At 37.6% G+C, this 12,385-nt stretch overlaps 1 protein-coding gene and 1 pseudogene across 2 annotated transcripts; one reads left to right on the forward strand and one right to left on the reverse strand.

Annotated features, from left to right (window-relative positions):
- Positions 1-2,262: 2,262 nt before the first annotated feature.
- LOC111332041 (uncharacterized) lies at positions 2,263-8,034 on the reverse strand (annotated as a pseudogene). The gene is made up of 5 exons (XR_015995899.1): positions 7,987-8,034; positions 5,740-5,761; positions 5,194-5,448; positions 4,416-4,777; positions 2,263-4,145 (listed from the first exon to the last, which is right to left on the reverse strand). The product of XR_015995899.1 is annotated as an uncharacterized LOC111332041 (transcript).
- A 1,203-nt stretch (positions 8,035-9,237) lies between these two features.
- Positions 9,238-12,381, forward strand: LOC148715690 (uncharacterized; the record flags this gene model as incomplete). Its single annotated transcript, XM_088746618.1, has 2 exons — positions 9,238-10,232; positions 10,820-12,381. Coding segments are annotated over exons 1-2 (2,286 nt in total), but the record flags the coding sequence as incomplete, so codon positions are not given.
- Between the last annotated feature and the right edge of the window lie 4 nt (positions 12,382-12,385).

Here is a 12,385-nt window from a genome sequence, read left to right on the forward strand (position 1 = left end):
AAGGCCTCTGATTAGCACTACGTACACCCAGGTTTAGCAAATAAAGGTAATTTTTTTCTTTGAAAACCAAGTACCCATCATAGAACACAAAGATGATGTCCTCACTTAGATATGACAATCCTCTTTTAGAGATGTTTGAGTTTCCCCTGATTTATATTTTTCAAGTCATATTTCCATACATACTATACTCACAAGCATGCAAAGTCTCTATATTTTGTCGGACCCATTTATCTATGCAGTATGAAGTGAGCTTAAGGAAAATGACTGTTAACAGAAGATCTATGTGTAAGACGGCCAAAACGGTCGACGTAAGAACAAAAGATCCGAGGGAAGATTTACAAGTTTATTAAACAGCAAATAAATGCAACGGTACAAAAAAAACGGGAACGAGTGACACTAAACAATAAATAAGAAAACAAGGCTCCAATGAGCTAAATGATGTAACAAGATTAAAATGGATTAGGAGAAAGTACTTAACACTAAAGGATAACCTACAGACAGAAATAATTCAGTAGAAGAAAGGAAACAAACAAAGTACTTGAAAACAGGAAATTGTGTGACAGAAACTATCAAAAATAGTGATTGCTACACGAGGCATGAATTCAACAAAGACTACGAGCTAGGCTTAATATTACAACTTGAGCTAATACAGTATAAAACAGTGAAAGGGGAAAATGAAATTACTAATGTAATGAACCCATAATTTGGTACTGAAAACACAGGAATCATAGCAACAATGAATTGGAAGCAGGTAAGCAAAATATTACAGCTGCTAATACGAAAACAATTGCAGTTTATATAGCAGAGAAATTACATGCTGTGTGACAAAGGTCAGAGTAAATAAATGAAATACAGTAGTAAAGATAAAAGGAATATGTGGCTAAACTAAGCAAATTCTAACCCGAAAAATCACCACAAAAATACAAGTGGAAACAACTACATGCTAAGCTTAGGGCTCAAACAAACATAAAATACTGAAACATACCAAAAACTAGTATAGCTCGGAGTCCGCTTTAAGGGCACTCTCAGGAAGGCAACAAATCAGCTGAACTTACCGAGCAAACGGTTGTAACTTATAGTAAAATACAGTTAAAGGTAAAAATAACTTAAAACCAAATATGGGCTAGGAGCGGTCAATTAAACAGGAATTACGTAAGGAAAATCGGTGTTTACTCTTACACAACAGGACAAGGGCAGGTACTGGAATAATACAATTAACACATTACTAACACAATTAACACATTACTAACACAATTAACACATTACTAACACAATTAACACATGACTAACACAATTAACACATTACTAACATTACTGACAAATCGCTAAAATTCCAGAGAATAAAATAAACAGAAGAACAAACATGTTTGAAGTAGAAAATAAGCCTAAGTGACTCTGTCACATATGGTTAAACTTTTGATAGCTTTGCTACCTCTTGTAAATACGCATGATGGCATCAGTAAAAGAGCAGGACGTTACATAAAAGTTGTAGTGAGTAGCGTCCAGGTGACTTGTGATCCATTCGATTTCCCTGGTACGTTAGAGCTTAATAAATCATATCATCCGACAGTAAATAAGAAATCCACTGTTGGAAGAGCTGGATAACAAATAGTTTGTGTCGCAGTTTATGTGAAACATGCCACGCAACACCTCGAGATGCGATTGTTATCATATCGACAAGCCCACCATATTGGACGTGAGAGTGAGAGGACTGGACCAAGTCGAGGAGTCACACAACCTTCACTGAGTTAAAAGTAACGCGGGTTTGTCGACCATCAGAGACCCTCTTAGTGTATTTGTAAGTTATGAGTCGAGGTATTTCTAGATAATGACACTGATTTGGCATTGATGTTTCATTTTCACTTACCTAATACAAAATAAAGGCCTTATGTCGAGAGTTTGGTCTGTTTATAGTATGAATTATGCTCAAAACTCCATTTTGCTGGGCCTTAGAGGGGCTTAGAGAGTTTGTGCCAAAAACCTAACAAACCTCAATAAGCCAAATTTTTCTCAACTGATTTTGATAAATAGGTCACTAAAGTACATACTGGATTTGGTATGAAAGTTATGCAAGAAGGCAGGTACGTGTTACGGTTTTAGAAAAATGGCAATTTTGGGTAAAACACAATTTTTTAAGTGCAGATTTTCTGAAGTAAGGAAAATTTGGTAAAAACCACAATCAAAGAGACGCTTCTTTGCCACGTCAGTATATGTTGGGTAACATGTACTCTACAATGTATCTTTCTGACCAGGACACTCAACTATATTGGAGAAAAATAGTTTAATAGTCCATAAAAACCACTCCACAGTTGAAATGATTACAACAACTTTTACAACAAGGACAGAATTTCTTTTGAGAACTATTTACTGAAATTTATACATACGTGCTTTAGATATACCAAGTAGGATATGGCATATCTGACAGCGATTTTTCTGAGAATCTTTTTTACAAGTGTATATATGCAGACATCACCACAGAGATGATAATCCAAAAGGACTTAAAAAATCATGCTACATTATACCATGTCACTTAAGGAAATCTTTGGAAATTTCCATGCATATTTCTGAATCGATTATAACGTTACTGAACATCTTACATTTTACCGTGTCAATGGAAGATCTATGGAAATTTCCATATACATGTCAGGATCAATTATAACCGTACATCTTAAATTTTACTCTGTTAATGGAAGGTCTATGGACATTTCCATGCACATGTCTAGATCAATTATAGCTGAACATCTTACATTATACCATGTTAATGGAAGGTCTGTGGAAATTTCCATGCATATGTCTCGATTGATTACAGCTGAACATCTTACATTGTACTATTGTTAATGGAAGGTCTATGGAAATTTCCATGCACATGTCTAGATCGATTATAGCTGAACATCTTACATTATACCATGTTAATGGAAGGTCTATGGAAATTTCCATGCACTTCTGGATCGATTACAATGAACACATTCTTTACATTTTGCCGTGTTTAAATGAAAAGGCCTTGAAAATAATTTCCATGCACATCGTGGGGTTCAGCTATAACTGAAGATCTTAGCTCACAATTTACCATGTCAATGGATCTACGGAAATTTCCATGCACATTGTGTGGATCAGCTATGACTGAAGATCTTACATTTTACCATGTAGATGGAGGATCTATGGAAATTTCCATGCACATTTTGTGGATAAGCTATAATTGAAGATCTTACATTTTACCATGCTGATGAAAGATCTATAGAAATTTCCATGCACATGATTGTGTGCATAAGCTATAATTGAAGATCTTATATGTTACCTGAAGGTGATGAAAGAAGGAAATTTGTGAGCACAAGTGTAGATCGATTTTAACCAAACAATTCAAACAATTCTTACATTTTCCATGTTACTGGAAGATCTATGGAAATTTCCATGCACAAGTGGGAATCTATTATAGCTGAAAATCTTACATTTTACCATTCTACTAGAAGATCTATGGAAATTTTCATGCATAAGTGTGAATTGATTATAACTGAAAATCTTATATTTTACCATTCTACTGGAAGATCTATGGAAATTTCTATGCACAAGTGTGGATCAGTTATAACTGAACACCTTATACTTTACCATGTTACTTCAAGGCTGATGGAAATTTCCATACACGTCTAGATTGTTGATGACTGAACATCTTACAATTTTAACCATGCTTAATAACAGATCTGTGGAAATTTCCATACACGTGCCTAGATCATCTTAGACATTTTGGGACTAATTTGATGGGTAAGTTTCGATGGAAAAACCTAGATACATGCATACATATGCATTTCAACTTTTTTTTAATTCTTTGTATCTCCTCGTTAAGTACTGGACAGACTCCTTTCTTAGTTTATCATTCTCGTCTAATTCGATGTCAAAATAGATTACACTTTCTTTAGGAATTTCGCTGGAAGTCCATCCAGGCCATGATACCCACTTTCCTTTGTAAGTACCCTTTAGCCACTGCACAGTGAATGAAGAGTTAGTGACTTCCTTTACCTTTGCCAGATGGGGAGGTTTGTAGTTTCCATCAAGATTAAACGCAACAATACTACCTGGCAGAACTCCTTCAAGTTATCTACCTCGGTGACCACGGGCTGAGCCGTCTGCCTCCTATAAGCTCCACTGTACATCTGCAATATTGTAAACAAATCATAAATAAAGTCAAGTTATCTATACACAACTTAATTTAAATCAAAGGACAATTATGTGAAAGCCTTTTGATAGGCAAGTGTGTGTGTGGTCACAAAGGAAAATTCAGCTGTGGCTGACACTATTTGAATAAAACACATGATGGAAAGGTTTGGTGGGCATGTACACTTTAGCCAAAATAGCTAAGTTTGCATGAGTAGGAGGCTTGAGTTGAGCATACATTGTATGTCTTAATTTTGAGCATAAATCACCTCTTGCACAGGAGCAACTTGAGTTCTGACCACATCATCCACATCCTCAGGGACACCATCAGGTTTTTCAGTTGCCCCAGAAAACCCACACTATTCCCAGCAGCCTCCAATTGTTTTTGTCTTTCTTTAACTCTTTCCTTGTTTGTAATGATTTCTTTCAATGGCTAAGTAACTGTCCTTTTTGGTGGATGCCATCTGGTATGTTCAGGGTCAAGTAGTGATGCCAAATCTTCTTTATGTTGTTCCAGAAACAATCCTTTGAAATACTTTTCAATTTCTGATCTGAGCCATTGAAGCTCAAGCTTCTCTGTATCTGGAGCAACATAATCTGGGGGGACATCTACATTTATTTCTGCATCAGCCTGACAAAAATAATGAAAAGCAAGCTTAAAAAAATTGTAGCACAAACACTTATCCCAGAAATTTAATATTTGAAGGACATGAATCAGACAGTGGAGAATGAAATGACTTCAACAATAAATAAGCTTCTAATTAGTATTACCTACAGTAATACCATCAAGCTATAACAGAGATCAGTTTGCAGCTTTTCTAATAGCACTTGTCATTGTTGCTAATATTATTATTATTATTATTACTATTATTATTATTATTATTGGTCTTGTATAATGCTAAGAATTAAAATGTAAGATCATCACACTCCAACTGAGCAAAACAGATATCTTCAGTGTATGAACAGAGTATATTTATTAATGGCAACTATAGTTGAGATTTTTTGTTTTTATTTATTCTCCATTGTACAGCAGATATTTCCACTTACTTTCATTACAGTTAACCACTGTTCTGGATCAGGGTTTACCGGTTTCCAGTTTTCCTCTTTGTCACTCCCCCAGTTCTTGTAAGTGCATAACGACTTTTCCCAAAGGAGCTTTTGTAAATTTAAAAGCATGAGGATTTGAGATGTTGTGGAGTGCAGTTGAAAAGGGTGACATCCACTCCTTCAGAGCAAAAACATGCTCAACCTTTACAGCCTTTGGAGTTGGGGTGTAACAACTCTCAAAGGAGGTCATAAGCTCTACCAATTAACAAGAGTAAACATCTTAAGATATTGTATCCATCCATATTGTCAGGAGAGAACAAACATCAATCAATTGAAGGCTTAAAATATAACAACAAGACCATCTCGATAATTATACAAATCTACTCTTCTGCAGATATTTTCTTTTCATTTTGTTTGTTAATTGGATAACACCAGCTTACATATGGTATCCATGTCAAATGGCAGGTGGTCAAATTTGAAAAGATAAATTCAGAACAGTCATTTTTCAAGCTAGAAGTTCACTGATTGCATTCCTCCTAACAGTACCTTTAAAGGTTCTTGTGTCCTTCTTTACCAGAAATTCAGAAAGCCCGTAAGACACAATTTAATATCACTATCAATTAACAACAACATATGTGTAAAATTAGAATTTTGAAGCTGGCAATAGTATCATCCCAGCAGTTAAACTTTGACTAAGTATTCGGCAGCATTATTAAGATGGTTCTGCAATGTAACTATTCTCAAAGAGAGTTTTCCTCTTAACTTAATTCAATGAAAATGAAACTCTGATTCCTACTCGTTAAACATCTGGTCAACAGCTTCATGAGTGTGTCAAACCATTAAGAAATTTAGTTTTACCTGTAAAGACAAATTGGATTTGAAGGAATTTTTTTTTTCATGATCACTGCAATCCCCACCCCATAGTGCCAGTAGATTGTCACAAATCATTAATGATAAATTATTAAGATAAACTATTCATTGAAATGTATCTCTTTTCAAACATCATTTCCTTATGAGCAGTACAACATACCTTAACGATTTGTACTCGATCGAGGCTTCCCAGTTTGGAGTTTTTAGACTTCGGGTAAATTTTAATGTGCGTTTATTTGCGGTTAGGTCAGTAACTTCAACGAGACGACTACCAGCGAAAAAGCTGAAATTATCAAATGTTGGTGTTCAAATAGTAAAAAATAATGCAAACGATTTTTCTTGCTTAAATAAATCGAGCAAACCCCTTTGTTAACAGAAAAATTTGTAAAGGTCATTATTAATTTTAATTTCCATACTCTGAACGTACAGCATGGTAATCCTTTTTAACTTGATTGAAAAAGCGCATTTGGAAGTTTCAAAGTTTGCATGGGCTGCATTTAATGTTTCTCTCTTAATTCGGCAACCAATGGGAAGCAAACACCTTTTGACGTATTTTTAAGGACTCAAACGTACGCGCTCTGAATACAATAACACCCACTTTTCTATCGAAAAGCAGATATTTAATATTTTATCTAGGTGGAAGTTTCAGCTGATTTAGCTTTCTCTTACGAGTCATATATAATTAATTGAATTAACAGTTATGTTAAGAACATTTTAGCCCGAGGCTAGATGTTCTTTGTATGTGTTGAATTTTTAACAAGTTTTCTCCTGTTCGAGGAATCTTTATGAAAACACGGAAAAGTGTCTCCGATAAATAGAGAAAACAAAAAATAATCGAAGAAAACTTGAATTTTGAGTGATTCAGAGTTCTTAAAAACTGCACATCGTTGTTTGGTTGGAAATAAAGAAAAGTTTTAATCGCAGAATTTTTTTGTGCCCTTGTCAGACTGCGTGTGCCCGTTTCTCGCGTCCTATTACGCTGAAATTTTCAACACTAAGCGGTCAAATTATAAAATGTAGAGTAAACTGAAAGAGGAAAGCAGCAAATTGATGCTGTTTCGCAAAACAAAGTTATATTGGTTTTAATTCCGAAGAAACAAATTTTCAGTTGTTAACTTTCTTAAAATTAAAATTCACTCCGCCGGAGGGAAGCTTTTATCGCAATCGCTAAATTACTCCAATAAGTCTGTAGTCGGGCCGAATGTTCCACTCATCCGGAACGCGTTCTGGTTTCCTTAGCATGGAGCGACATGGTGTATATAAAAAATTGCCAGTTTAGGCTGACGCATCCCACATATAGTTATGAGTACCCTGTTCCACGAGAGAAATATGATTCCAGAATATAGAGACTAATTCACACTCAACCAATGATTTAGTGGTAACAAATAATCATATTAACAATTGTGATAAATAATAACAATAATAATAATAATAACAATAGAAATAGTAATATTAATAACTTATAGGGGCTAGCTTATGAACCTAACCGTTCCTCTGTAGTCTATTCTCTAGGCTCTTATAATGATTAAACTAGGCTTCTTGCAATTGTGATTTTAATTTTGATAATCAGTTATCAATTCAATTTTTGTGAGATTTTTGTTTCACGCAATAAGCCACTCATCGTTGTACGATATTTCGCTGATTGAAATGGTAGAATGCTCTCGTTTCGAATAAATAACAATTTTCTTCATAGTTTTCACGATGTGCAGATCAAACCTATTTAGATATTCTACAAGGGAAGTCTTTCTTCAATTTCGCGCCGGTGACGCCGCCGTAAAATTATTTTGAGATGTTTATCCCCTTTGGTATTGTCACGGCAAGAACTGAAAAATCTAATGGGTATAACTCGCTGATTCAAACAGTGATATGCTCTCTCTTCAAAGAGAAAATTTTACTGTTGTTTCCATGATGCGCCGATCACACCTCACATGACATTTCTGTAAGGTAAAACTCAGCTTTTTCACACGCCATCCTGAAATGGTTGTCAGACGTTTACCATCTTCTGAAGTACTCCGACACAACAAGTAGTACTAAGAAACAGTTTAATTACGTGCTATTTCCGAGTAACATTTGAAGCAATCCAAGGAAACTGTCACCAAGCACTGAACGCCCGAATATGTTCCGCGACAGACAAAAGCAAAGAGCGAGTAATATCGGGTACAACTCGACAGACTTCGTTGAGGGCGAAGAGGTCGTTCGTATTCTATAGTTGCATTCAGCCACTCGCTCACTCAACAGACCAACGCTATGGCTTTTGCCTCCATAGGAGGCAGTAGCCATAAAAATTTCTCAGTCAAGTAAGTCAAGTGTATCGTTTCGTAAATGCAAGCTTTTTTTTAATAAAAAGGTTTGTTTAAACAATCTACAGAATACTTGAGGAAAAGAAGTGTGAAGAACTTAAAAAAAAAAAACCAGTGACAACCGAGTTTCAAGCATTTAATAGTTGATCAATATTTCCATAGGTTTCTTGTAACGGTTCGATCTCAATCAACCCGTGTCTGGTGGAGAATAACGTCTGCCAATGTCAGACCAGCAACAGCTCAGTCTGCGGTACTCTAGACCAGCAGGCTTTTGTAAACCTGACTGGGGCATCAAATGAAATTGCGTCCAAATGGACTTGCTGTGTTTGTCCTCCAAATACGACCTATTGCTGTGACAAGTGTCCCAACATTTCAACTTCATCTGTAGTAGGTAGGGAGAAAGTTTTCTTTTGTTTTGTTATGTTTTTTTTTTTATCAAGAAGTTTCTAATAAAGCAGAGGTTGTTTAAAAAATGTAGAAACCTGTTTGGGTAACACTGGCTGACTTTGCCGAAATGGAGAAAAGTTTTGTAATTGGCTTTTTTTCTCGGAGTTCTTTAATTATTGCAAAAAAACAAAACACTGAAGAACAAAATGTTGGAGCTGACTGAGCAGCAGTAAAAAAATGCGAGTTCGGATAATATACTAGCGTTTCGACTCAATTTGACCAACACCCAAAGGAACGAAACTTGTAGTTTCATCACCAAATCTGAAAAGACTTTAGACAGACAACTTAAAGAACATCGCAACAGTTGTAAACAACAGATTTTGAAGTTTAATTAGCAAGCTGCTCACCTGAAAGGTGCTTCTCGGGGGGAAATGAAATCTAACAGGATTCGAGAGAGCGGTGAAAACGGACCACCGACCTTTAGACTACTTGAAGTTTACCAAATTTAGTGCAAAGGAGTGGTGCGGGAGTCTTTTGTTGCCTTTTTTTTCTTTCAAGCTCAGCATTTTTTCAACAATTGATTCTTCCTTACACCAGACGGACGGATACTTTGAGACTCTTTGATTTGAGTCCGGAGCGAAAATTCGTTCTCTTTTTTTTTTTTATTTTTTTTCTTTTGTCAATTTGCAGCTCCGCTAGTTCTAGCACAACCAACCTGGAACTTCACGTTGCTGCTGGTCTTTGTGCTAGAGTGTGAAATGTTCAAAAGTTTCCAGGACAACTTGACTAACTCACTACAAACGAGAATTTCTAGCCTGACCAGCATTCCACTAAGTCAGATCACAGTGATCAACATGAGCTGCGCCTCTGGTCAGCGGCCATACTGCGGGGTGGACGTGGCAAGCATCAGGGCACATCATCGCGAAAGGCGCCTAGCTGTGGGAGGTCGGATGAAGGGAAGTAAGAAGAAGAAAAACGAGAAGCAATTTAACTATCACAACACGAACCGCTATTACGCAATCGAAGAGGACTGCGACAGTTTGACTGCCAATATCACCATCTACGAAAGAAACAAAACTGCTCTTGAATCATCTCTTAAATTTCTAAGACAGCTACAAGTTAATAACTCTGTTATCATTCCGTTATGGGATGGAAGAACCATTTTTTCAACCTTTATGTTGTCCGCCATGTATGGTGCCTCATATAGTTTGCACGAAGCGCCCAGGCCTTTACCGCTACCCCTCCCCCCGACAGATGGCGTCCCGCCCATTGAGACGGACTTGAAGCCTATGATCTATGCGGGTGCCTCTATATTAGGTCTCGTTGCTTTGTGTGTTTTATGGCAGTTTATAAAACAATCCTGGCTTTTGTCAAGAAAGAAGTTTACTCCGATCAACAGTGACCGTCTGGATCACAAAACAGACCAGCAACTGAAGCAATTGAAAATTAAAGAGGCCATGGAGGAAAACGATCGTGTCACAGGTAGGTAATTATAAAAATGGAAAGCTCTGTTCACACAGGCAAATTTTCTTGGCATGATTCATTCTTGGCAGTGTGGACGTAAATTACAAAACTATAAGTCTAGAAAAGTTCGAAGATAAGTAATACTGAGGTTCAGATTAAAATTTTTCGCGAAATACTTACCTCGTGAACTTTCATTGTAGTATTATTAGTCACAAAGCAGGCACAGCTATCATAGGTGACCGTGCCCTTTCCTGATTGAATACTGAGACTGCTAACGTATTGCTATCTTACCTTGTTTTTGCCACTAAGCCATACTCGCTAAAACCCGCCCGAAAAGATAACGCGATACGCATGCTCCAATCTCAATCTCGTTCCCAGCGCCTTTTCCCGCCCAAGTAAGAAAAAAGGCCCTGGGAATGAGGCTGGTACCAACCTATTTCTCTAATGGAAGATCCCTTTGCCAATAGGTTCAGGGTTTGTCATAGAGCGTCGTGAAGCAAAGCTAATGTTATCTCAGATTACTTCCTATCTCAATCAAAAATTGTTCTATATTGTCGTAAAGGCTATTTGTCTGCTAAAGCCTTTCGATATTTTTTTTCATACAGCCAATGGGAGCGCATCATCCTCTCTGACCTTACCTCGAAGCAATGTCGAGGCCAAGAAGCAGTGGCCCCCAGGCTACCCCGTGAGGTCCCTTAAACCGGCGTACGAACCAACTGAGTTACACTATCAGCGGACTCCTCCAAGACTCATACTGGACGATGAAGGCTGTGATATTGAGGACAGGCGGAGTATTGGTAGCGCAAGCATGTCGAATTTAGACAATGACACCCTGAGTGACATTTTAAACAGCGATGATGAGCAATTCATTTGTCCATCTAATTCTTGCCCGCCTTGTTCGCCAGGTTACACAAATCCAGCTTTCATCGAGGACGAAAAGACAACTGGAAATAGTTATCCAGGTTTAAACAGGAAGCCGGGCATAGCTTCGAAATCGCTCACACGTGATAAAGGAAATGCAAAGTTATCCGTTAATCCAACTGATGTTCACAATCAAAGGGACGGCTCCATTGCCTCTTCTGAGTTAAGCTTGGACGCCGGTGAAGATACGGTTTTCCTGCCCGCTAAGGACAAAAAACAAGAGAAACAGAAGAAAGTGAACAAATTTTTGTCGCCCTCAAACGGTGAGAAAATTATCAGGAGGTCGTCTATTACTTCCGTTGTCGAAGACGAGGGGATTCGAAAAAATTCCGCGCGTGGGGCTAAGAGTCCAAACAAGTCTAGAATAGAGCACCTTGTTGAAGAAAAAAGTAGAAAACCTTCTCTAGCTTCGTCCGACAAAGAAAGAAGACCTGGTACCCCGAAGGATACCAACTCTAAAGGGAAAAAGACCACTACTGCGTCAACTTTGGCAAGTCCTAGACATTCGCCTCGTGCGGAAGACATTGGTGTTAGAAATTCGGAGAGTTCTGGCAAGAACAAAATAAAGGGGAGTGTACTATCAGTTACCACCACGACAAAGAAGAGAAACTCTGTTTCCGTTGCCGCGATAACAGGGGCGAAAGAGGATTCTGAGGGTAGCGTGACAAAATTCCGTGTAAGATCAACTACGTCCATAAACGGCGAGCGGAGGAAATCTGCAGCAGAGCCCGCTAGATTTGGGGAAAGCCTCCCTGAGGGAAGCAGAACCAAGGCGAATGAACTAACAATTGAGGACGTCATTGAGGATAAAAATACAGCAGCAACGGGTAACAAGAAGAAAAAAATGAAGAAGAAAGAGAAGGCAGAGAAGGAAGTAAAGATAAAAGTGGCTGATTCAGATGATTCATCCGAAGAAAAAACCGCGAAATTCATTCCGGACACAGAGGCCGGATTGACTGTGATAAGTTTATCTGAAGAACATAAAAGTAAGTTTGTTGCATCACAAGAGAGCGAAACCAAAGCAAAGAAAAAGAAAAAAAGGAAAGAAAAGGAGGAAAAGAAAAGAAAAATTGAAAATCCTGAGCCTTCATCGGATGAAGAAGCACAGGGTAATACGCAAGATTCAAGTTCAGATATCATTGCCGTAAAAGCGAAGACGCAAAAAACGCCCGCTGTTCACGATGGAACTCAGGATAAAAAAAAGAAAAAAAAAGAAGTGGCCACAGGACGAAAAAACCCTGAAACTGCCG

Source organism: Stylophora pistillata, unplaced genomic scaffold (assembly GCF_964205215.1).
Source record: "Stylophora pistillata unplaced genomic scaffold, jaStyPist1.2 SCAFFOLD_4770, whole genome shotgun sequence".
NCBI lineage: Eukaryota > Metazoa > Cnidaria > Anthozoa > Scleractinia > Pocilloporidae > Stylophora > Stylophora pistillata.